Source organism: Cololabis saira, chromosome 24 (genome assembly GCF_033807715.1).
Source record: "Cololabis saira isolate AMF1-May2022 chromosome 24, fColSai1.1, whole genome shotgun sequence".
In the NCBI taxonomy this organism is placed as follows: Eukaryota; Metazoa; Chordata; class Actinopteri; order Beloniformes; family Belonidae; genus Cololabis; species Cololabis saira.
Window position 1 is genome coordinate 26,740,827 of NC_084610.1, and position 27,621 is coordinate 26,768,447.

The 27,621-nt window shown below is 43.0% G+C and overlaps 1 protein-coding gene across 2 annotated transcripts; it reads right to left on the reverse strand.

Annotated features, from left to right (window-relative positions):
* Nucleotides 1–1,552: 1,552 nt before the first annotated feature.
* Nucleotides 1,553–26,801, reverse strand: LOC133424977 (formimidoyltransferase-cyclodeaminase-like). 2 transcript variants are annotated; one of them, XM_061715598.1, is made up of 14 exons: nucleotides 26,687–26,801; nucleotides 20,971–21,154; nucleotides 19,859–19,987; nucleotides 19,583–19,671; nucleotides 18,342–18,521; nucleotides 15,866–16,003; nucleotides 12,063–12,194; nucleotides 10,920–10,981; nucleotides 8,941–9,067; nucleotides 7,948–8,109; nucleotides 6,852–6,895; nucleotides 4,968–5,106; nucleotides 2,502–2,597; nucleotides 1,553–1,748 (listed from the first exon to the last, which is right to left on the reverse strand). In XM_061715598.1, exons 1-14 carry the CDS (start codon nucleotides 26,738–26,740, stop codon nucleotides 1,665–1,667), a joined length of 1,620 nt encoding a protein of 539 aa, XP_061571582.1. In that variant the 5' UTR covers nucleotides 26,741–26,801; the 3' UTR covers nucleotides 1,553–1,664. The 2 variants fall into 2 exon arrangements, with proteins under 2 accessions (XP_061571582.1, XP_061571584.1); XM_061715600.1 differs by lacking the exon at nucleotides 7,948–8,109.
* Nucleotides 26,802–27,621: the final 820 nt, after the last annotated feature.

Here is a 27,621-nt window from a genome sequence, read left to right on the forward strand (position 1 = left end):
TGAAGGCAGAGTGACAGGATGTTCCCTTTTTTTCTATTTCTCTGCTCGGCAACAAAAGCAACAAAGTTCCAAAAATAAGCCAGAAATAACAATAATTACCATCTAGATCAGGAGTCGGCAACCCAAAATGTTTTAGATCCATATTGAACCAAAAACACAAAAAACAAATATGTATTGAGACGCAAAAAATGAAAAGTCTTGTATCAGAATTAGAATGAAGAAACACATGCTGCATGCATTAGTTATAATAGAAAAAGTTGAAATTTCGAGAAAAAAGTCAATGTTGAGAAAAAAGTCGAAATGTCGAGAAAAAAGTCAATGTCGAGGAAAAAGTCGAAATGTCGAGATTAAAAAAGAAAGAAAAAAGGAAGAAAAAATAGGGAAAAAAAAAGGAGAAAAAGGAAAAAAAAAAAGGAAAAAATAAGAAAAAAAGGAAAAAAAGAAGAAAAAAGGTCAAACATTTCTGAAAAAGCTCCAGGAGCCACTAGGGCGGCGCTAAAGAGCCGCATGCGGCTCTGGAGCCGCGGGTTACTGATCCCTGAACTAGAACCAGTTTGGCAGAGAGGACAACATGAATTCTGGGTAACATTGTTACATGTTAGCATCACAAGTTAGCGTGAGCTAAGCTTAAGCAGCTACATGTTTTTCTTGTTTTTTTTTTTTTTTTACCTGATACCAAGTTTGGTAAAACCCAAAGCATATGCATCTTAATCTTCTCAATCTCTTTAATTCAACGTACGAATTGTTACAGATTACTTTTGTAATCCTGTATTTGACCCGGTCTTGGAACGTTTTGACCGTATAGAAACGTAATTCTGGTCAGTTGTAGTGAGGGAAATTAAGTCAGTTTTTTAGGAGAATCGTTCACTTTGTGAGACAAGCTCCAAATTTTGCATGAACATTGCCTAGTACCTACTTATGCAGAAAAGCCCGTTAGCCACCTGAAAATCCAAGATGGCTGCCATTTTTCAAGATGGCTGTCTTATGAAAGCTAAAACAAGGTTGTCAGTGTAGAACTTGAATTTTTGAACATATTTTAATGATCTCTTTATCCAAACGCATGTGTTTTGGCATAACAAATTCTATGACGTCAATACAAATTAAATATAGCTTCCAGTTTTCAAGATGGTGGGCCAATTTTGACTAATATTATCTGTTTTCTGTTGCAATTAGATCAGAAATGAAGTTTCTAAATTTTAACCGGATTAAAATCTATAAAAAAACATTTATAAAAAATGTTTATGATGATCGCCGATCTAAGCTCATAATGTGACACGTTGTGAGGTTAAAAAAAACACATAACAACGGCTTTTGTGGCAGCCATTTTGGAAAACGGCAGCCATATTGTTTTTTTTTGCGTGGCTAACAGGCTTTTTTGAAAAAGTAGACCTAGAACATACTTTGTGCGAAATTTGGCGCTTGTCTCACAAAGTGAACGATCGTTTCACTAATGTGCCTGGCTATTGTGTGAAATAAGAGCTGGAGACTCTGCTGCCCCCCAGTGGCCTCCGCCGGAAATGTTCATGAACACAAATGAGACCTGAAACCTGGTCAACATGCAGCTTTATTAGGTCTGAAACACAGTCTTTATTGTCTCCTGTCAGCAGAGTCCAGGACCTGGTCCTGGACCTGGACCTGGTCCTGGACCTGGTCCTGGGTCGTCTCTACTGTCTCTGGTCAGCAGAGTCCAGGATAGCGGCGGCGGCGTCCTTGGCCTCCTGTAACAACTCCGACGCCCGTCTCCGAGTCTGGAAAACAACAGGGTTTCAGTGACAGACCGGACTCAGGTCTGGGTTTGTTGAGCCGCATTTTACAATAAACTACCCCAATGCATTTTGTAATACATTTTGCCGCATTATGTTATATGTTATAAGTTATTACATTTTGAGAAGAGCATTAAAAAATGCACTTGCAACTTTTTTATTCTCTAGAAAATGTAATAACAGAGTGCATTATGTAATAACAATTCTAAAACAGTTTATGTGTTTGTTATTGGCCTATATAATTCCCAACTTGAAATAGGAAACTAAAGTTATATTTGGAGTTTTATACATAGATTTATTGGGCTATATAGCTCTAATTGAAATTGCATAAAAAACAACAAAAGTCACTCTTGTATAAATTCATTGTTAAACAAACAATAATATGTATTATTACATAATGCACCATGTTATTATATTTCCTAGAAAATAAAAAAGTTGCAAGTGCATTTTATAATAATCTTCTCAAAATGCAATTACTTATTACAAAATGTATTACAAAATTGGGCAGTTTATTACAAAATGCGGCTCAACAGGGTTTCAGTGCCAGACCGGACTCGGGTAAAAAAAACGGGAGAAAAATAGAAAATTTTAAAAAATAAATTAAAGAAATAACACATTATTTAAAAAAAATTAATTAATAAATACAAAATAAGATAAAATAAAAAGATAAATAAAAATAAAAAATGTAAAATAATAAAATAAAAAAATAATAATAAAAATAAATGTTAAGATGCTCACGGTGTCTCTGAAGGCGTCGTCGGTGACGTCTTTAAGGTTAATCATCACGTTGTAATAAGCTCCAAACACACCGGCCTCCAGCGCTTTAGCTGCAACCTGGAAAACACAGACACGTCAGGATGAAGCTTCGTCTGAATAACGGCTAGCACCTCTACTAGCCAGCTAGCTCCTCTACTAGCCAGCTAGCACCTCTACTGACCAGCTAGCACCTCTACTAGCCAGCTAGCTCCTCTACTAGCCAGCTAGCTCCTCTACTAACCAGCTAGCACCCTCTACTGACCAGCTAGCTCCTCTACTAACCAGCTAGCACCCTCTACTGACCAGCTAGCACCCTCTACTGACCAGCTAGCTCCTCTACTGACCAGCTAGCTCCTCTACTGACCAGCTAGCTCTACTGACCAGCTAGCTCCTCTACTAGCCAGCTAGCTCCTCTACTGACCAGCTAGCTCCTCTACTGACCAGCTAGCTCTACTGACCAGCTAGCTCCTCTACTGACCAGCTAGCTATACTGACTAGCTAGCTCCTCTACTGACCAGCTAGCACCTTTACTAACCAGCTAGCTCCTCTACTGACCAGCTAGCTATACTGACTAGCTAGCTCCTCTACTGACCAGCTAGCACCTTTACTAACCAGCTAGTTCCTCTACTAGGGTTCTCACCTGAGCTACCAAACTCTCACCTGGGCTACCAGACTCTCTCCTGGGCTACCAGACTCTCTCCTGGGCTACCAGACTCTCTCCTGGGCTACCAGACTCACCTGGGCTACCAGACTCTCCTGGGCTACCAGACTCTCTCCTGGGCTACCAGACTCTCTCCTGGGCTACCAGACTCTCTCCTGGGCTACCAGACTCTCCTGGGCTACCAGACTCTCTCCTGGGCTACCAGACTCACACCTGGGCTACCAGACTCACACCTGGGCTACCAGACTCTCTCCTGGGCTACCAGACTCTCTCCTGGGCTACCAGACTCTCTCCTGGGCTACCAGACTCTCTCCTGGGCTACCAGACTCTCTCCTGGGCTACCAGACTCTCTCCTGGGCTACCAGACTCTCTCCTGGGCTACCAGACTCTCTCCTGGGCTACCAGACTCACACCTGGGCTACCAGACTCACACCTGGGCTACCAGACTCACACCTGGGCTACCAGACTCTCTCCTGGGCTACCAGACTCACCTGGGCTAGTAAACTCTCTCCTGGGCTACCAGACTCACCTGGGCTAGTAAACTCTCTCCTGGGCTACCAGACTCACCTGGGCTACCAGACTCTCTCCTGGGCTACCAGACTCTCTCCTGGGCTACCAGACTCTCTCCTGGGCTACCAGACTCTCTCCTGGGCTACCAGACTCTCTCCTGGGCTACCAGACTCACACCTGGGCTACCAGACTCACACCTGGGCTACCAGACTCTCTCCTGGGCTACCAGACTCACCTGGGCTAGTAAACTCTCTCCTGGGCTACCAGACTCACCTGGGCTAGTAAACTCTCTCCTGGGCTACCAGACTCACCTGGGCTACCAGACTCTCTCCTGGGCTACCAGACTCTCCCCTGGGCTACCAGACTCACCTGGGCTACCAGACTCTCCCCTGGGCTACCAGACTCACCTGGGCTACCAGACTCTCTCCTGGGCTACCAGACTCTCCTGGGCTACCAGACTCACCTGGGCTACCAGACTCTCACCTGGACTACCAGACTCACCTGGGCTACCAGACTCTCACCTGGGCTACCAGACTCTCTCCTGGGCTACCAGACTCTCTCCTGGTCTACCAGACTCACCTGGGCTACCACACTCTCCCCTGGGCTACCACACTCTCCTGGGCTAGCAGACTCTCTCCTGGGCTACCAGACTCTCACCTGGGCTACCAGACTCAGCTGGGCTACCAGACTCTCACCTGGGCTACCAGACTCTCACCTGGGCTACCAGACTCACCTGGGCTACCAGACTCACCTGGGCTACCAGACTCTCTCCTGGGCTTCCAGACTCTCACCTGGGCTATCAGACTCACCTGGGTAACCAGACTCTCACCTGGGCTACCAGACTCTCTCCTGGGCTACCAGACTCACCTGGGCTAGCAGACTCTCACCTGGGCTACCAGACTCTCACCTGGGCTAGCAGACTCTCTCCTGGGCTACCAGACTCACCTGGGCTAGCAGACTCTCACCTGGGCTACCAGACTCACCTGGGCTAGCAGACTCTCACCTGGGCTACCAAACTCTCTCCTGGGCTACCAGACTCTCGCCTGGGCTACCAGACTCTCCTGGGCTACCAGACTCTCCCCTGGGCTACCAAACTCTCTCCTGGGCTACCAGACTCTCGCCTGGGCTACCAGACTCTCCTGGGCTACCAGACTCTTACCTGGGCTACCAGACTCTCTCCTGGGCTACCAAACTCTCTCCTGGGCTACCAGACTCTCGCCTGGGCTACCAGACTCTCTCCTGGGCTACCAGACTCTCACCTGGGCTACCAGACTCACCTGGGCGTCGGACTTGCAGCTGACGTTCCCGTAAACCACCAGTTCCTTCATCGGCCCCCAGAGGGCGCTGATCCGCTCCGCTAGCGCTAGCGGCACGGCTACGGCTTGTTTTAAACCGTCCTGCATCGCCGCCTCTCTCCTGAATATTGATCACAAAAATATTTAATTATTGATCACAAAACAATCTATTCATTGATGACAAAACAATCTAATGATTGACGACAAAACAATCTAATGATTGATGACATAGACAGGGTCAATTTTCACAAAATCAGAACCCCGAAGGCATTTTGTGAATATTTATAACTGACAACATTTCTAGGGGTATTAAGGGGTGCTGAATCCAAATCTGCTGTATATGAAGCTCAAAAATGTCCCAAAATTCCTCAAAATTGAGAAATCCAACATAGCCGCCACTGCCAGGGTGAAATCTATTTTTCAGTATATCTTTTTGACTAAACAAGGTACAAACATGAATTAAATGTACTTTTGTAAGTTTTCCTACATGGGCAATTCGATGCCATATTCAGAATTGAGATGTAATGTGAAGAAACTGCTTAGATCAGCGGTTGGCAACCCAAAATGTTTTAGATCCATATTGGACCAAAAACACAAAAAACAAATATGTCTGGAGCCACAAAAAATGAAAAGTCTTGTATCACAATTAGAATGAAGGCAACACATGCTGCATGTTTCCATATTAGTTAGAACTGGGGGGAGATTTATTTTTTCATTATGCACTTCGAGAAAAAAGTTGAAATTTTGAGAAAAAAGTCGAAATGTCGCGATTAAAAAGGAAAGGAAAAAGGAAGAAAAAAAGAGAAAAAAAGAATAAAAAAAGAGAGAAAAAAAGAAGAAAAAAAGGTCAAACATTTTTGAAAAAGCTCCATGAGCCAGCAGGGCGGCGCTAAAGAGCCGCATGCGGCTCTAGAGCCGTGGGTTGCCGACCCCTGGCTTAGATATTGCAAAAAAAGTTTGTTTTTAACTATGAATAATTACTCAGTTATTATTATTGTTATTAGGCTACTTTTACTTACTTTGTATTTTGTTTTGAGGTCAAATGTACAAACAAATGTACAAAAAGTTACGAACTTGAATTAAATGTTCACAGGTTTTCACCCATGGGAATTTAACATCCTGTCCTGATTTAGATCAAGTGTCAATAATTAGCACAAGTCTAGAGAAAAAGGTGGTCATTAGTGATAAAGAGGTTGTCATGTAGGAAAACTTACAAAAGTACATTTACTTCATGTTTGTACCTTGTTTAGTCAAAAAGATATACTAAAAAATAGATTTCAATCTGGCAGTGGCGGCCATGTTGGATTTCTCAATTTTGAGCCATTTTGGGACATTTTTGAGCTTCATATACAGCAGATTTGGATTCAGCACCTAATCTAATGATTGATGACAAAACAATCTAATGATTGACGACAAAACAATCTACAACTGAGCCGGTTTTCCAGTTCAGACATTAGCATGTACCGAGTTTAACTATTGACATGTTTAAAGGAGCATGAGGCAGGACTTTTTTCTCGACATTTTGACTTTTTTCTCGACATTTTGACTTTTTTCTCGACATTTTGACTTTTTTCTCAACATTTCAACTTTTTTCTCGATGTGCATAATGAATCTTCCTCTAAAATATTATTTTTATTTTTCTCCTGCCTGGTTCTGATACGCTTCCATAGATGTACGTAACAAAAAGAGTCATGTGGAAACACATTAGCATATTTGCAGCCGAGGACCCAGTTCTAACTAATATAGAAACATGCAGCATGTGTTCCTTCATTCTAATTCTAATACAAGACTTTTTAAGGCTCCACACATATTAGTTTTTTGTGTTTTTGGTCCAATGAGCATAGAGAATAATGAACTATGTGTTACCTCTTTATTTCTTCCACAGAAGTCTTTGGTAATTTCAGCGCCGCCTGAAAGAAAAACAGTAGGAATTACCAAGACATAAATCACCATGTGCATCACATTCTGTAGTTAGAAAGTAGAGAAAAAGACACAAAGTGTCTCTGTGGGGTCTGAGGTCGGGTTGTTGTTGTCAGACTGTTTCAGTTTCATTCTAGTCTTTGGGTCCAGCTATCACTTTGTTTTTTATTAGTTTTAGTCACGTTCATTCTCCTTTTAGTCGTGTAAAGTTTCAGTCGACTAAAAGTCTGAGCATTTTAGTCTTATTTTAGTCAGAATTGTCCATTTTAGTCTAGTTTATCTATTAAGGTTATCTTAGTATAATATTATTGTTACCTTATAGACTCAAGGAAAATTCTGACTAAATATCGTTGTCAACGAACCTTTATCACCTGAGGAAAACAAGACGATAACGATGATTAAATATATAATGCAATATCGTCAACGTATAAAATCCACTTTCCTACATAGACGTGGAAAAGAATGAGAGTCATTATTATATTATTGTTACCTTATAGACTCAACAATAAATTCATTCCAGATACAGAAAACTCTCATTTGAGTTTACAACAGATTTATTTTTATATTTTTCTTTTTCCACGACACATTGGGTTTTCTTTTCCACATCTCTGTAGGAAAGTTGATCCAAACATCTAAAGACTAAACTGGTTTAAAGACTAAACCAGAGGAAACTACTGAAAACATGGACATTAAGGATCTTTGTTGGAACATTTCGTCTTGTTTTGGTCAATGAAAATGAAGACACATATTAGCAGAATTTTTATTTTGTAATCTACATTTTAGTCTGGATTTTATTCCTCTATGATATTGCATTATATATTTAATTATCGTCACATTACCAGCAATTTTGTTGCGTCTCGTTTTTTTCCTCAGGTGATTAAAGGTTCGTTGACGACGATATTTAGTCATAATTTTTCTTGACGAAAGCACCTTTAAGGTGTTTCCGTGGGTCTGCAGGTGTAGCTGCAGGTGTAGTTGCAGGTGCAGGTGTTTCTGCAGGTGCAGGTGCAGGTGATTCTGCAGATACAGGTGTTTCTCTCACCATGTAGCTGTTGAAGGCGGATGCGTCTGCGTCCACCATGCGCAGCAGTTCGTTCATGGCCCGGTGGAACGGGGGAATCAGCCTCCTGATGATCCCGTCCAGGTTCTCAAACTGCCTCTTCCCGTAGGTCATCTGGCCCACCATGGCGCCCAGCGCCGCCCCCTGCAGGACACAGACGGGATGACCTCTACACCGGCCACAGGTGAGGTTTTACCTGAGAATCTCAGCTGTAAAACCCTCACCGGGGCGCCCAGCGCCGCCCCCTGCAGGACACAGACGGGATAACCTAAAACCTAAAATATCGTCGTCAACGAAAATTCGGACTAAATATCGTTGTCAACTAAAATTCAGACTAAATATCGTCAACAAAAATTCGGACTAAATATCGTCAACAAAAATTCGGACTAAATATCGTTATCGAAAATTTGGACTAAACGAAAATTCTGACTAAATATCGTCGTCAACGAAAATTCTGACAAAATATTGTCGTCAACGACAATTCGGACTAAATATCGTCGCCAACGAAAATTATGACTAAATATCGTCATCAACAAAAATTTGGACGAAATATCGTCAACGAAAATTATGACTAAATATTGTCAATGAAAATTTGGACTAAATATCGTCGTCAACGAAAAATGGTATATATAATAATGATTATAATTATTGTTGTATATTATTATTAGTATTATATAGTAATATATAAAGGTATATAATGGATTTTTAAAATAATTTTGTTATTCAACTATAGGGTTCATAGTTAGTATTAAAATAAAGTAATTATCAAAATTTAAATAGAAACAAGGTGTAGGACCTCATAAGTTTTTACTTCCTCCTACTCCCTTTCAGGCATGAAGGTTTACTTCTTTTTTATTTTGTTTAATGACTGTTTATTTGTATTTTTTCTGATGTTTTGTGTAATTGTTTTCTGTTTTTATAATTATTTTATTCTCAAAATATAGATTTTAATTCAAAAATTAGAAGAAAACCCACCATGGCGGCGATGGCGGCCGACACCGATCCCCCTCCAGGAGCGGCGGTCCGAGCCCCGACGCTGTGGACAAACTTCTGCAGGGACAAGGACGCCAGCTTCCCTTCCTCCTGGTCCTTCACCATGTACCTGCACAGGTTGGTGTGTTTATTGGTTATTGGATGGATCCCCATTAGCTGTCGCCTTGGTGACCACTAATCTTCCTGAGGTCCATAAAGAACATAAAATATTACATAAATGATAACATCTAAGACATAAATACATACAGTCATACACTAGCATAACTACACTTATAATACTAACAACAATAATACACATACATGTACACACACACACACACACACACACACACACATCAGTTATATATGCATAAAATCATAATATATTAATAACACTATAATTATACTAATACACTATAATAGCACTAATAATACCGTACATTAGTAATATATTTTCAGTCACTGCTATCGTTAAAGTAATTCTACTAATTTCAATATCAATAACAAATTAAAGCTGCAAGCAGCGATGAACGGGCCCTCGTACTCACGGGCACTGCCCCCTATAAGCATATCAGAAACGACACCACCCACGACTTCCTATGTCAAACCATTCAAAAGTTATGGCAGAGAAAAGTTTTCTAGGGGGCGCTGTTGAGCCGTTAGGCCACACCCATTAATGCAAACCATTAAATATCACATTTATCACCAGGACTGGATTGGTGCAGAATTTGGTGACTTTTGGAGAACTATCAAATATGGACCAATCACATGAAGGGGGGGCGCGCTTTTTGGCGTCTAGTGTGAGAAAAGTAATGCGTGTCGTTGCAGGATGGAGACGCACATTTTGATGTATAACACACTTGGGTGCACGTTACGGTTCGGGCAGTATTAACTGTAGAAGAAATGGCATAAATTGCGCCAAAATGACACAATTAATTCAAAATGTTCAAAATGGCCGACTTCCTGTTGGGTTTGGGCCATGGCTCCAAGAGACTTTTCTTTAAGTTGTGACATGATACAGGTGTGTACCGATTTTCGTGCATGTACGTCAAACCGTATTGTCGGGCTTGAGGCGCAAAGTTTTCTAGGGGGCGCTGTTGAGCCGTTAGGCCACGCCCATTAATGCAAACCATTAAATATCACATTTTTCACCAGGCCTGACTTGGTGCAAAATTTGGTGACTTTTGGGGCACGTTTAGGGGAAAAAAAGGCCTTCATTTAGTCGAAAGAAAGAAAGAAAGAAAGAAAGAAAGAAAGAAAGAAAGAAAGAAAGAAAGAAAGAAAGAAAGAAAGAAAGAAAGAAAGAAAGAAAGAAAGAAAGAAAGAAAGAAAGAAAGAAAGAAAGAAAGAAAGAAAGAAAGAAAGAAAGAAAGAAAGAAAGAAAGAAAGAAAGAAAGAAAAAATTCCTACAGATACAATAGGGCATTCGCACTGTCAGTGCTCGGGCCCTAACTACCAGTCATAAAGTCTGCAGCATTAGGTTAGCCTTAAGTTGTTTTTTAAAAGTTAATTTATTTTGTGAGCGAGATATGTAGGTAAAGAGTTCCAGGACATTATCGAACAATAGATAACTGAGTGTTTGAGTAGATTAGTTCTCGGAGTTGGAGGTATCAGGTATTTCTGGTGTAATGGTTTTGTCCGTCTCTAGTATTTAGTAATTGGTTGAAAAAATATTCAGGTGTCTCATTGAATATGATGTTTCTAAAAAACATCAGGACGTTGTAGTTAGTTTAACTTCAACTGTGAACCAGGAAAGTCGGGAGCAGATCAGCTACAGTATATTTGTACGTGTTGAACAGTGAAGTGCCGGTCTAGCTGCTCTCTTTTGAACCAGTTGCAATTTATGTATTTGTTTCTTTGCTGCTGCAGACCATATAACAGGTGAGACCAGGACACATTCACACCAGGTGAGACCAGCTCATTCAGACCTCAATCCTGGGTTTGGGTCTCAAGTGGATTTAATGGATCTGTTCCAAACTCACTCGATGATCCTCTCGTTGGGGCTGAACGGGCCGAGCGAGTCCAGGCCGAGTTTACTGACCACCTGCCGACACAAACGTTCACACTTTAATACCAAAGCTGGAAATCTGTTTTCACAAACACCTTAAAGCTGCAACTAAAGCTGCTTTCATCAACGAAAGTTAGGACTAAATATCGTCGTCAACGAACCTTTATCACCTGAGGAAAACAAGACGCAACGAAAATGCTGGTCATGTGACGATAACGATGATTAAATATATAATGCAATATCGTAGAGGAATAAAAACCAGACTAAAATGTAGATTACAAAATAAAAACTCTGCTAAAATCTGTCTTCATTTTCGTTGACCAAAACCAGACGAAATGTTCGACCAAAGATCCTTAATGTCCATGTTTTCAGTAGTTTTCTCTGGTTTAGTCTTTAAACTAGTTTAGTCTTTAGATCCACTTTCCTACATAGACGTGGAAAAGATTGAGTCATTATTCTTTTATTATATTATTGTTACCTTATAGACTCAAGAATACATTCATTCCAGATACAGAAGACTCTAATTTGAGTTTACAATATATTAATTTTTATCTTTTTCTTTTCCGACGACACATTGGGTTTTCTTTTCCACGTCTCTGTAGGAAAGTGGATCCAAAGATCTAAAGACTAAACTGGTTTAAAAACTAAACCAGAGGAAACTACTGAAAACATGGACATTAAGGAAATATAGATACATTTTAGCAGAGTTTTTATTTTGTAATCTACATTTTAGTCTGGATTTTATACATTGACGATATTGCATTATATATTTAATTATCGTTATCGTCACATGTCCATTATTTTCGTTGCGTCTCGTTTTCCTCAGGTGATAAAGGTTCGTTGACGACGATATTTAGTCATAATTTTCCTTGAGTCTCTAAGGTAACAATAATATAATAATAAGATAACCTTGTTTGAATTGTTAAATGGGTTTGGCTAAATACAATCTTTGACTAAAACCAGACATAAAATGGTCCTGGATAATTCAGACTAAAATGACTTTTAGTTGACTGAAACTTGACATGACTAAAAGGAGAATGAACGAGACTAAAACAAAAAAAAACTAAAATGATAGCTTGACCCAAGACTGGACTGACAGAAACAACACGACTCTCACCAGCCGGACTTTATGCTCCTCTTCGATGACGAAGAGTCGATCTCTCTGGATGTAAAAGTCGGCGGCGTCCAGCACAGCTTTGAGAGGAATCAGGCCCACGATCTGGGAGCCGACGACCGGCAGCTTCAGTTCCTGCACAGACACGTACAAACAGCTTCAGTTCCTGCACAGACACGTACAAACAGCTTCAGTTCCTGCACAAACAGCTTCAGTTCCTGCACAGACACGTACAAACAGCTTCAGTTCCTGCACAGACACGTACAAACAGCTTCAGTTCCTGCACAAACAGCTTCAGTTCCTGCACAGACACGTACAAACAGCTTCAGTTCCTGCACAGACACGTACAAACACCTTCAGTTCCTGCACAAACAGTTTCAGTTCCTGCACAAACACGTACAAACAGCTTCAGTTCCTGCACAGACACGTACAAACAGCTTCAGTTCCTGCACAGACACGTACAAACAGCTTCAGTTCCTGCACAGACACGTACAAAAACCTTCAGTTCCTGCACAGACACGTACAAACAGCTTCAGTTCCTGCACAAACACGTACAAACAGCTTCAGTTCCTGCACAGACACGTACAAACACCTTCAGTTCCTGCACAAACAGTTTCAGTTCCTGCACAAACACGTACAAACAGCTTCAGTTCCTGCACAGACAGCTTCAGTTCCTGCACAGACACGTACAAACAGCTTCAGTTCCTGCACAGACACGTACAAACAGCTTCAGTTCCTGCACAAACAGCTTCAGTTCCTAAACAAACACATACAAACAGCTTCAGTTCCTGCACAGACACGTACAAACAGCTTAAGTTCCTGCACAGACACGTACAAACAGCTTCAGTTCCTGCAGAAACATGTACAAACAGCTTCAGTTCCTGCACAAACACGTACAAACAGCTTCAATTCATGCACAGACACGTACAAACAGCTTCAGTTCCTGCACAGACACGTACAAACAGCTTCAGTTCCTGCACAAACAGCTTCAGTTCCTGCACAAACACGTACAAACAGCTTCAGTTCCTGCACAGACACGTACAAACAGCTTCAGTTCCTGCACAGACACGTACAAACAGCTTCAGTTCCTGCACAGACACGTACAAACAGCTTCAGTTCCTGCACAGACACGTACAAACAGCTTCAGTTACTGCACAGACACGTACAAACAGCTTCAGTTCCTGCACAGACATGTACAAACAGCTTCAGTTCCTGCACTAACAGCTTCAGTTCCTGCACAGACACGTACAAACAGCTTCAGTTCCTGCACAGACACGTACAAACAGCTTCAGTTCCTGCACAGACACGTACAAACAGCTTCAGTTCCTGCACAGACACGTACAAACAGCTTCAGTTCCTACACAAACACGTACAAACACCTTCAGTTCCTGCACAGACACGTACAAACAGCTTCAGTTCCTGCACAGACACGTACAAACAGCTTCAGTTCCTACACAAACACGTACAAACACCTTCAGTTCCTGCACAGACACGTACAAACAGCTTCAGTTCCTGCACAGACACGTACAAACAGCTTCAGTTCCTGCACAGACACGTACAAACAGCTTCAGTTCCTGCACAGACACGTACAAACAGCTTCAGTTCCTGCACAGACACGTACAAACAGCTTCAGTTCCTGCACAAACACGTACAAACAGCTTCAGTTCCTGCACAGACACGTATAAACAGCTTCAGTTCCTGCACAGACACGTATAAACAGCTTCAGTTCCTGCACAGACACGTACAAACAGCTTCAGTTCCTGCACAGACACGTACAAACAGCTTCAGTTCCTGCACAGACACGTACAAACAGCTTCAGTTCCTGCACAGACACGTACAAACAGCTTCAGTTCCTGCACAGACACGTACAAACAGCTTCAGTTCCTGCACAGACACGTACAAACAGCTTCAGTTCCTGCACAGACACATACAAACAGCTTCAGTTCCTGCACAGACACGTACAAACAGCTTCAGTTCCTGCACAGACACGTACAAACAGCTTCAGTTCCTGCACAGACACGTACAAACAGCTTCAGTTCCTGCACAGACACGTACAAACAGCTTCAGTTCCTGCACAGACACGTACAAACAGCTTCAGTTCCTGCACAGACACGTACAAACAGCTTCAGTTCCTGCACAGACACGAACAAACAGCTTCAGTTCCTGCACAGACAGCTTCACTTCCTTCACAGACACGTACAAACAGCTTCAGTTCCTGCACAAACAGCTTCAGTTCCTGCACAAACACGTACAAAAGCTTCAGTTCCTGCACAGACACGTACAAACCGCTTCAGTTCCTGCACAGACATGTACAAAAGCTTCAGTTCCTGCACAGACACGTACAAACAGCTTCAGTTCCTGCACAGACACGTACAAACAGCTTCAGTTCCTGCACAAACAGCTTCAGTTCCTGCACAAACACATACAAACAGCTTCAGTTCCTGCACAGACACGTACAAACAGCTTCAGTTCCTGCACAGACACGTACAAACAGCTTCAGTTCCTGCACAGACATGTACAAACAGCTTCAGTTCCTGCACAGACACGTACAAACACCTCCTGTGAAGGTGAGGCTCTTCCTAACGGACCAAACCTCTTTCAACTTTATTTATTTATTCAAACAGGTTAATACAAAAAATAATCAGAATACATAAAATGTATATACCAAACAAAAAAAAAAACATTAGCAAAAGCTATTTAAAGCAATTTAAAGCAATTTAAGCAATTTAAAGCTGCAAGCAGCGATGAACGGGCCCTCGCGAGTGCAATTTTCACCAATAAAGGTCAAGGACTCAAAACAAAGTCCGACGACACCACCATGACTCTTTATGTCAAACCATTCAAAAGTTATGGCAGAAAGTAGGAACTATCACATATCGACCAATCAGAAGAAGGAGCGGGGCTAATTTGCACCAATTTTGTTCAAAGACTCAAAACTAAGTTCCCCCTAAACGTGCCCCAAAAGTCACCAAATTTTGCACCCAAGCCAGGCCTGGAGAAACATTTGATATTTAATGGTTTGCATTAATGGGCGTGGCCTAACGGCTCAACAGCGCCCCCTAGAAAACTTTGTGCCTCAAGCCCCACAATACGGTTTGACGTACGTGCACGAAAATCGGTACACACCTGTATCATGTCACAACTTAAAGAAAAGTCTCTTGGCGCCATGGCCCAAACCCAACAGGAAGTCGGCCATTTTGAATTAATTGTGTAATTTTGGTGCAACTTATGCCATTTTCATGTGTCGTACTTTAACAAACTCCTCCTAGCAGGATTGTTCGTTCGACATAAAACTCGCTCAGGAGACACAAAAGACGTTAACAATGAAAAGTTATCAAAATGGAAATGGTGTTGCCGTGGCGCCGCGTCAAACTTCAACATTAAACAGGAAGTGATACTAGTAGCTGATTGGTCAATATGTGATTCTGCCATAACTTTTGAATGGTTTGACATGAAGAGTCATGTGTGGTGTCATCGGACTTAGTTTTGAGTCCTTGATCGTTATTGGTGAAAATTGCACGTGCGAGGGCCCGTTCATCACTGTTAGCAGCTTTAATTTACAATTCTTTTAGCTCTTTTTAGAAGTTTGAATATTGTATCCGTGTTTGTTTTCTATGTTTCCCCCACACTTCCACACAGTAGCTCAGATATGGAACTATGAAGGAGCAGTACAAGGTGTAAAGTGATGATTGATTAACAAGGTGTTTGACTTTGTGTAATATTGCAATTGATTTGGATGTTTAAGTTTTGTCAGATGAACTTCCTGAAAGACTGAAGGGTTTCTGAGAGGGTTCTGATTCACCGACCTCGGCGTCCTTGCAGATCTCCTCGTAGACGGTGTGGAGGGACGTCACCTCGTAGTCCAGGATGTTGGTGGACACCTGAGCCACGTTGGCCTCGTCCAGGTACCAGCCCAAACCCTGGACCTTCTGCAGCCGCCCCGGCTGGAGACACAGGGGACAAAACCATGAGACACAAACCAGGAACCAGCCCAAACCCTGGACCTTCTGCAGCCGCCCCGGCTGGGGACACAGGAGACAAAACCATGAGACACAAACCAGGAACCAGCCCAAACCCTGGACCTTCTGCAGCCGCCCCGGCTGGAGACACAGGAGACAAAACCATGAGACACAAACCAGGTACCAGCCCAAACCCTGGACCTTCTGCAGCCGCCCCGGCTGGAGACACAGGAGACAAAACCATGAGACAAAACCAGGTACCAAACCCTGGACCTTCTGCGGCCGCCCCGGCTGGAGACACAGGAGACAAAACTAGGGCTGAACGATTAATTGCATTTGTGATAATATCGCAATGTGATAAAACGAGATTTTCTAATCGCAAAGGCTGCGATTTGACCAGATCACGTGATCTGGTCACGTGATCTGGTCACGTTGCCGGCAACGGAAAAAAGTCAACAGTGCCGCGTGTCCGCCTGTAACCTAAATCTACCATGGCCTCAGTGTTAGGGCTCGGCCAGGCGGGGCTTTATAAATATATGGGCTTTATAAATGTATTAAATATATGAGCGTGGAGTCGGCGAAGAGCTGTGCGCGGCGACGAGCACGAGCCGGGCGCGCGCCGGCGGACAGTGGAGTCGCGCTGTGAAGCCAGATTTATGGTTCCGCGTTAAATCGACGCAGAACCTACGGCGTAAGTTACGCGGCGACGCGCCGTACGTTGCGCGTACCGCGTACCCTATGGCGTAGGCTCTGCATTGGTGTAACGCGGAACCATAAATCAGCCTTAAACCACACCTGCAGCTCGTCAGCTCATCAGGAGAGGTTAAAGAGTGGGGCTGCGAGTTGTTCATGGCTGGTTGGTTTTGTTAACTCTGAGCTTTGTTGGTTTGTTTGTTAGTTTGCTGGTGTTTTTTTTTCTCTCTGTGATTTTTGAGTTATTTGTGAAGAAGTTCTGAGTTTCCTGTGAGGAAGGTTTTTTGTTCCCTGTGGGAGTTTTTCTGTGTTTTTCTATTAAATTACGCCTCGTTTTGGCTAAAGTTTAACCCGGTTTGGTGTCGTGTGATTGGGTTCAGAGAGAACGACCCATAACACTCGTGTGTACAGACGTGTGTAGACGTGTTAAAGAGGTAAAGACACAGATTTGTTTTCTTTATTGTTATAATCTGTGCTTTAAATAAATCTGGCATTGTTTATTATAAAACAAGATTGATTTATTGCTTGTGTAGTTGAAAAATACATGAGAACAGGACCTTGAAAAAATAATCGCATATTAAATCGCAATCGCAATATTGAGGAAAAAAATCGCAATTAGATTATTTTCAAAAATCGTTCAGCCCTAGACAAAACCATGAGACACAAACCAGGTCAGGAGACACAATCCAGTTTCTCAGCTAGCTGTTGAACCGTCTAAATCTCTGCAAACCCAACTAGCCGTCCACCGACTGGAAGGTTCTAGCAAAGGTTGATATAAGGCCTGTGTTGTAGCTAGTAGCCTAGCTTAGATTCAGTCTCAGGGACCTGGACTGGTTGCTGTTTGTGTCTCTGCTTGTTTGTTTTTTCTCTGACAGATCTCCAAGGCTTCTGTGCTCATTGTGCGTTTCCCTGTGTAAATGGTATTAACCATTAATATATATGCAGACAAGGAAAAAAAAAAGATTAGGCCTCTGTTGAAAAAAATCGAATTTCCGATTCTAAATCGATTCTCACATGAATTCCTAAAAATCGATTTGTATGTCTAAAAATTTGTTTTCATCAATCCATTTTCGCCCAGTGAACTTTAATCCCAGTAATTAATTCACACATGCGTGGTCTGAAACTCTCAAACAATTAGCATGGCGTCGAAGAGTAGCGGCAGCGTTAACCAAGCGCTGGTTTTGAAAACTCCTAAATTGCTCCTAAAATGCTGGTGCATTTTGTAATAAACGTCCAAAATGTAATAACTTTTTCATTTCATTTTGTAATAAACTGCCCCATTTTGTAATAAATTTCTCCACATTATGTAATAAGTTATTGCATTTTGAGAAGATTATTTTAAAATGCACTTGCAACTTTTTTATTTTCTACTGCTGCCTCCCCCGGCCCTGCTGACCCAGACTACCCAGAATGCACCAGCTGTTTCCCAGAATGCACCTGCTGCCGGCCCCGGCCCTGCTGACCCGTTACCCAGAATGCACCTGCTGACCCAGACTACCCAGAATGCACCTGCTGACCCAGACTACCCAGAATGCACCTGTTGTTTCCCCCGGCCCTGCTCCCGGACTACCCAGAATGCACCAGCTGTTTCCCAGAATGCACCTGCTGCCTCCCCCTACCCAGAATGCACCTGTTGTTTCCCCCGGCCCTGCTCCCGGACGTCCAGCGCGATGCGGTGAGCCTGCTCTTTGGTTCCGATCAGGTTCACGTTGTAGGCGATGAGGAACTTGCGGGCGCCGGTGACCGTGGCCCCCCAGGAGGGAACGAAGGAGGCGGGGCCGAAGTCGGGGGCCCATTCCTCCCGTTTGAGCTGGAAAAACAAAACAAATGATGCTGGAAGCACTGATGGTCCAGACCACTGGTCTCCAACCTTTTCTGAACCAGGACCGGCTTAATGTCTGACAATATTTTCACGGCTCAATCTAAAGGTGTAGCTGATGAAAACTAAATAAAATGGCAAAATCGGCACTAAAAACTGTTTCATTACGCACTTCAAGAAAAAAGTCGAAATGATGAGGAAAAAGTTGAAATGTTGAGAAAAAAGGTTTAAACTTTATTCTTGAAATTGTATTTCAACATTAATCTCGACATTTAAATTTTTTTCTGGAAGTGCATGATAAAAAAAAAATATTTGAGAGGTGAAGATTTTTTTTCCATTATGCACTTCGACAAAAAAGTTGAAATGTCGAGAAAAAGTGGAAATAGAGGGAAAAAGAGAAAAATAACTGAGGAGAAAAAGAGGATTCAACGTTTCTTGGAGCGAATCATTTGCATTCATTACCTGAATGTTTGCTCTGTAGCAAGAAGTTGTCCGATAACAAAAAGAGAGTCACGTGAAAACACATTTGCAGCCGAGGAGAAGAAAAATAAAATATAGTATAAGAAAGAAAAGAGAAGAAAATAAGAGAAGAGATAACAGAAAGTGGAGAAATGTAGCGACAATCTGGAGAAAAGTGGGTGGAAGTTCGGCAGGTGAACCGGCAGCTGAGAAGAAGTTATGATGCAAACTTAAAGATGATGATTTGAATGAGGCTAAATAACAAGCTTTTTCTCTTGAATATATTGTTATAATCATTAGTTTCAGATGTACTGTAATTATTTTCTGTATAAAAATTGAATTTGGTGTTCAAAAAGTATTTTTTCAAACTTGAGTCTTGAAAAAGAGGGGGTCGTCTTATAATCAGGGTCGTCTTATATTCGGGACAATACGGTAATATAGAAACATGCAGCATGTCTTTCTTCATTCTAATTCTGATACAAGACTTTTAATTTTTTGCGGCTCCAGACATATTAGTTTTTTGTGTTTTTGGTCCAATATGGATCTAAAACATTTATGGTTGTCGACCGCTGACTGACTGAGCTGGGCCTCACCTTGTCTGGTAGAGCTTCGTATTCTCCGGCTCTCACCGACGGCAGATTCCTCCTGGACTCCAGTCGAGCTGCTTCTCCGTAAAGATAAACTGTGGAGGATTCAGGGTTTAGTCTACGGAAGAGAATCAGGGCATGCAGGAGAAAACATATCTGAGAGGGGAAGATTTATTTTTATTGTGGTCTCCTGCTGGACCAGGACCTGGTCTCCTGCCGGACCTGGACCAGGACCAGGTTCTGGTCTCTGGTCTCCTGCTGGACCAGAACCAGATGTCTTACCGGGGACGTGCAGCGTCTCCGCCAGCTTCCGTCCAAACTCCTCGGCACAGCGGACGCAGTCGTCCATGCTGACGTTCTGGACGGGGATGAAGGGACAGACGTCCAGCGCTCCGGTCCGCGGGTGCTCGCCTGCACAGGAAACACAGGTTTACCACTTCCTGTAGCAGATTTACCACTTCCTGTAGCGGGTTTACCACTTCCTGTAGCAGATTTACCACTTCCTGTAGCAGGTTTACCACTTCCTGTAGCAGGTTACCACTTCCTGTAGCAGGTTAACACTTCTTGTAGCAGGTTTACCACTTCCTGTAGCAGGTTTACCACTTCCTGTAGCAGATTTAACACTTCCTGTAGCAGGTTTACCACTTCCTGTAGCAGGTTTACCACTTCCTGTAGCAGGTTTACCACTTCCTGTAGCAGATTTAACACATCCTGTAGTAGATTTACCACTTCCTGTAGCAGATTTAACACTTCCTGTAACAGATTTAACACTTCCTCTAGCAGATTTAACACTTCCTGTAGCAGATTTAACACTTCCTGTAGCAGATTTACCACTTCCTGTAGCACGGTGGCCACATCGTTTGGTCACATCGATGATAAAGATAAGACAATACGAGTCATTTCAAAACAAAAGTGTCATGAAATATAATACAAGGCATTTCAAAATAAAAGTGTCTTGAACTGTAATATGTAAACGAGTCATTTCAAAATAAAAGTGTCATGAAATATATTACGAGGCATTTCAAAATAAAAGTGTCACAAAATGTAATATGTAAACGAGGGATTTCAAAATAAAAGTGTCATGAAATATAATACGAGGCATTTCAAAATAAAAGTGTCACAAAATGTAATATGTAAACGAGGCATTTCAAAATAAGTGTCATGAAATGTAATACAAGGAATTTCAAAATAAAAGTTTCATGAAATATTATACGAGGCATTTCAAAATAAAAGTTTCATGAAATATAATACGATGCATTTCAAAATAAAAGTTACATTGATGATAAAGACGCACCTGAATGTTTGGTCATGTCGATGATAAAGATGCACCTGAATGCTTGGTCGATGTTAAAGACGCACCTGAATGTTTGGTCACATCAATGATAAAGACGCACCTGAATGTTTGGTCATGTCGATGAGGCTGAAGGCCTGCCGCGCGGCGCTCAGCGCTCCCTCCACCACGGCCTCCGGCGAGCCCACGAAGGTGTACACGGTTCGGTTGGTGGACGCTCCGGGGTCGACGTCCAGCAGGCTGCAGCCGGCCGTCCCGGAGATGGCTGCCGAGATGGCATCGATCACCTGGACACAAGTCGGACATGAGCCGGTACCAGGGACACAGGTCGGACATGAGCCGGTACCAGGGACACAGGTCGGACATGAGTCGGTACCAGGGACACAAGTCGGACATGAGTCGGTACCAGGGACACAAGTCGGACATGAGCCGGTACCAGGGACACAAGTCGGACATGAGCCGGGACCAGGGACACAAGTCGGACACAAGTCGGTACCAGGGACACAAGTCGGACATGAGCCGGTACCAGGGACACAAGTCGGACATGAGTCGGTACCAGGGACACAAGTCGGACATGAGCCGGTACCAGGGACACAAGTCGGACATGAGCCGGGACCAGGGACACAAGTCGGACACAAGTCGGTACCAGGGACACAAGTCGGACATGAGCCGGTACCAGGGACACAAGTCGGACATGAGCCGGGACCAGGGACACAAGTCGGACACAAGTCGGTACCAGGGACACAAGTCGGACATGAGCCGGGACCAGGGACACAAGTCGGACATGAGCCGGTACCAGGGACACAAGTCAGACATGAGCCGGTACCAGGGACACAAGTCGGACATGAGCCGGTACCAGGGACACAAGTCAGACATGAGCCGGTACCAGGGACACAAGTCGGACATGAGCCGGTACCAGGGACACAAGTCGGTACCAGGGACACAAGTCGGACATGAGCCGGTACCAGGGACACAAGTCGGACATGAGCCGGTGCCAGGGACACAAGTCGGACATGAGCCGGTACCAGGGACACAAGTCGGTACCAGGGACACAAGTCGGTACCAGGGACACAAGTCGGACATGAGCCGGTACCAGGGACACAAGTCGGACATGAGCCGGTACCAGGGACACAAGTCAGACATGAGCCGGTACCAGAGACATAAGTCGGTACCAGGGACACAAGTCAGACATGAGCCGGTACCAGGGACACAAGTCGGACATGAGCCGGTACCAGGGACACAAGTCTGACATGAGCCGGTGCCAGGGACACAAGTCGGACATGAGCCGGGACCAGGGACACAAGTCGGACACAAGTCGGTACCAGGGACACAAGTCGGTACCAGGGACACAAGTCGGACACGAGTCGGTACCAGGGACACAAGTCGGTACCAGGGACACAAGTCGGACACGAGTCGGTACCAGGGACACAAGTCGGACATGAGTCGGTACCAGGGACACAAGTCGGACATGAGCCGGTACCAGGGACACAAGTCGGACATGAGCCGGTACCAGGGCTGGGGATCGAGTCAAATGTCAAGACTTTTGCAACAAACATCAAGCTAGCCCTGAACCTCTAAGCAACAACTTCACCAGCAATGTCCAAAACCCCAACAACTCCAACAACCAGGCTCAAAAACCCCAAAAACTCCAACAACCAGGCTCAATATCCCCAACTCTTCCTCCAACTCCAACTACATGAGTCAAAAAAACAATAACTCCAACCACCATAGCCAGGTTCAAACCCCCCACCAACTCCAACCAACATAGCCAAAAAATAGATAAAAATGCCAAACAACTTAATCAAAACCCCAACAACTCCAACAACCAGGCTCAATATTCCCAACTCCAACTACCAGTCGAACAATAACTCCAACCACCATAGTCAAAAAAACAAAAATGCCAAACAACTTAATCAAAAACCTCTACAACTCCAGCCAGCAGGGTCAAACACATCAACAACTCCAACAACCAGGCTTAATATACCCAACTTTTCCTCCAACTACCAGTCAAAAAAACAATAACTCTAACCACCATAGCCAAAAAAAAAGGCCAAACAACTTAATCAAAAACCCCAACAACTTCACCAGCAATGTCCAAAACCCCAACAACTCCAACAACCAGGCTCAAAAACCCCCAGAACTCCTCCAACTCCAACTACCAGTAAAAAAAACAATAACTCCAACTACCATAGCCATAAAAAAGAAAATGCCAAACAACTTAATCAAAAACCCCAACAACTCCAACCAACAGGGTCAAACATGCCAACAACTTCACCAGCAATGTCCAAAACCTCTACAAATCCAACAGCCAGGCTCAAAAACTCCATAAACTCCAACAACCAGGCTGTATATCCTCAACACTTCTTACAACTCCAACTACATGAGTCAAAAAAACAGTAACTCCAACCACCATTGTCAAAAACAAAAATGCCAAACAACTTAATCAAAAACCCCAACAACTTCACCAGCAATGTCCAAAACCCCAACAACTCCAACAACCAGGCTCAACTTCCCCAACAACTCCTCCAACTACCAGTCAAAAAAAACAATAACTCCAACCACCTGAGTCATAAACCCCAACAACTCCAACCAGCAGGGTCAAACACGTTAAAATCTTTACCCAGCAGGGTCCAAAACCTCTACAACTCCAACAACCAGGCTCAATATGCCCAACACCTCCAACTACCAGGCTCAAAAACCCCATAAACTCCAACAACCAGGCTTTATATCCTCAACTCTTCCTCCAACTCCAACTACCAGTCAAAAAACCACCAACCACCATAGCCATAAAAAAGAAAATGCCAAACAACTTAATCAAAAACCCAACAACTCCAGCCAGCAGGGTCAAACACATCAACAACTTCACCAGAAATGTCCAACAGCCAGGCTCAAAAACTCCATAAACTCCAACAACCAGGCTTTATATCCCCAACTCTTCCTCCAAATCCAAGACTCAAAAAACAAGAACTCCAACCACCATAGCCAGGTTCAAACCCCCCACCAACTCCAACAACTAGGCTCAAACTAGGGCTGTGCGATTAATCGATTTTAAATCTAAATCGGATTTATTAATCAAAATCGATGTTAAAAAAGGAAAATCGGAAAATGGATTTTCCTTTTTTGCAGCTGCATTACAGACGGAGCTCGTCTAGTCATCTTTGTTTGGTCAAGAAAATTGTAAATGTTGTCACTTTACTAAACTCAAGGAGGATTTACAGGATCTTTCAATTGCACTTCATTCCCAGTAGGGACATTTGTTTGCTATTTTTCTTTAAAAATAACGATAAAATATTTGAAACAATTTATTCCATTGTCTTTTGTAGTTTTACCAAAAAATCGAAATCGAAATCGAAAATCGGGTTTTCAGAGAAAAAAATCAGGATTTTATTTTTGTCCAAAATCGCCCAGCCCTAGCTCAAACCCCCCAACAACTCCAACAACCAGGCTCAATATCCCTCTTCTGTAACCCAAGGTTGGTCCTGTGCACAAGTGAACAAGTGAAAAAATTAGCCCAACCCGGACATCAGTGTGTATCCGGGTCAGTCTGGGGTCACTTCCTCTTCCTCCATCCACTTCTGTGATCAACGCTGGTGCAACGTGGGCAGACAGCGGCAGACGGCGGCCTTAATGGCACTTTAAAATGCTTATATTCAGCTATCAGCGGTCAGGTGTTTTTTAGTTGAAACCTTTGAATGGGTTTGGACAAACAATCCCTCTTAAATCCTTGATGGCGAGCAGCTTGGACTCAAATAAACATCCACAACTGGTGGTGGATCAACCCTTGTTGAACTGAATGAAGATAACTGACTCTTGTTCCTTGATTCAATGGACGTTAAAAAAAAGAACTCTTGAAGGAAGAGAAACTTCCAAAAACTCAGAACTTGAGCCTTGTGCGTTTACTTTAATTTTGTTGCGTCTTTGGTTTTCATATGAATTGGACTCCTCGTTGAACCTGTGTTTCTTCTGTGTTGACCTAGTCCATTATTAATTTTCTATTCTTAATTAATTTCAATTTAGCGAACATGACACTTCCTCCAACTCCAACTACATGAGTCAAAAAAAAAATAACTCCAACCACCATAGCCAGGTTCAAACCCCCCACCAACTCCAACAACCACTCTCAATTTCCCCAACTCTTCCACCAACAACTCAATCTACTAGTCAATCAGTACAATGTGATAGTAATGATTGCCGTTTCCAGATTTAAGTGGTTTTACATTCCTGTGGTGGATGCAGCAGCAGGGTCAAACATGTCAACATCTTTACCCAGCAGGATCCAGAACCCCAACAACTCCAACAACCAGGCTTTATATCCCCAACTTTTCCTCCAACTACGAATACATTACATACACTCAGAGCCGCCTGGGAGATTTGCGAGGCCCTGTGCGAAATGGCGGGGGGGGGGCCCTCAAAATTTTTGGGTTTTTCAGGTCGGATTGAGTGTCTATATGCGTAATTTTAACTCTCCAATTAGCAAAATACTGGATACCTTCCCCTGCCTCATCATCATCTCTTGCCTCGACGCGGGGCCACACGGCTGCTGGAGACCCGGTCGGATCGGTGATTTTTGTAACAAATTTATCAACCGAGCCTTTCAGAGAGGCATTAAACTCTTCCATTTTCTTTAGTTGTTTTCTTTTTTCATCCCCTGATGGAAATTTTCTGATTCTGTCTCGTTCTCTCGACATTGTGTGACAGTTTGTTCCAACTCCACCCGTCTGGATCAGAGCAGCTTGTGTCTGCGCTTGGTCTGATCAGTTGTATGGAACAACAGACACACGCATCATTGCACATATATTTTTTGATATGCACAGACTAGTACACATTTAGGTCTGTAATGGAACGTGTCTGTTGATATTTATAAGGGAAAAAACGAAAAACAACAAAAAAAATTAGAAAAAAAATTTTTTGGAAAAAAAAAAAAAAAAAAACGGCCCATAGCGCGAGGCCCCTTGGGGCGCGAGGCCCCGTGCGGTCGCACGGTTCGCACACCCCTTGCGGCGGCCCTGCATACACTACAGTCAAAAAAACAATAACTCCAACCACCAGAGCCAGGTTCAAACCCCAAAACCCCAACAACTCCAACAACCCGGCTCAAAAACCTTGCAAACTCCAACAACCAGGCTTTATATCCCCAACTTTTCCTCCAACTCTGACTACATTACATACACTACTGTCAAAAAAACAATAACTCCAACCACCATAGCCAGGTTCAAACCCCAAAAACCCCATAAACTCCATCAACCAGGCTCAATATCCCCAACTCTTCCTCCAACTCCAACTACATGAGTCAAAAAAACAATAACTCCAACCACCATAGCCATAAAAAAGAAAATGCCAAACAACTTAATCAAAAACCCCAACAACCAGGCTCAAAAACCCCAACAACTCCAACACCAGGCTTTATATCCCCAACTTTTCCTCCAACTCCAACTACATCAAAAAACAATAAGTCCAACCACCATAGCCAGGTTCAAACCCAACTCCCCAACTCTTCCTCAACAACTCAATCTACTAGTCAATCAGTACAATTTGATAGTAATGATTGCCGTTTCCAGATTTAGGAGGTTTTAGTGGTGCTGGTTCAGGTTTAGGAGGTTTTAGTGGTGCTGGTTCAGGTTTAGGTGGTTTTAGTGGTGCTGGTTCAGATTTAGGAGGTTTTAGTGGTGCTGGTTCAGATTTAGGTGGTTCCCGTCTTGGTTGCAGCAGCTCCAGACCGAAGACCAGATCTCTGGTCGTGTTCGTGACCCCGTTGTGTCTCACCTGTTGGTCTCGGCCCGTTGTGTCTCACCTGTTGGTCTCGGCCCGTTGTGTCTCACCTGTTGGTCTCGGCCCTCAGAGAAGTTGGGGACACACTCCACCAGTCGAGCCATGTTTCCTGGGACTGACGGAGCTCCGCCGGACTCCAGCCTGCACTCCACCACCTGTCAATCATTAACGGCTAAGACAACAGCAGGAAGAACGAATACAAAGGGCAGATGTTTATCCGTTTTAGGAGTAAAACTGTGGAACTCATTAGACAACGACCTTAAACTAGCAAACTCAATAAAAGCATATGAGCTATTATTCAAAGCAAAGGTAATGGACACATTTATAGAAGCACACGTGTGTGTAGGTGTGTGTGTGTGTACACCGGTGTGAACACATGCATGTATAGTGTGTAGGATTTGATGTAGAGACACGATACACATGCATGAAATGAAATGACAACCTAAATTGGTTTTATCGGTTTCTTTAGCACGTTTTCACTTTCTGTTTTCAGAGCTATGATTATTATTATTATTATCATTATTATTACTATTACTATTATTACAGTTATTATAGCTATTAATATTATTATTTTCTGTAGCCTCATGATAATTCATTTGTTGTTTTTGCATATACTATTACAGGGGTCGTCAACCTGGGGCTCTAGAGCCGCATGCGGCTCTTTAGCGCCGCCCTAGGGGCTCCTGGAGCTTTTTCAAAAATGTTTGACCTTTTTTTTCCTTTTTTTTTCTTTTTCTTTAATTTTTTCCTTTTATTTTCTTTTTTTCCTTTTTTCTTTTTTTTCTTCTTTTTTTCCTTTTCTTCTTTTCCTTTTTTTCTCTTTTTCTTCCCTTTTCCCTTTCCTTTTTAATCTCGACATTTCAACTTTTTTTTACGAAATTTTGACTTTTTTCTCGACATTTCGACTTTTTTTTTCGAAATTTTGACTTTTTTCTCAACATTTCAACTTTTTTTTCGAAATTTTGACTTTTTTCTCAACATTGCG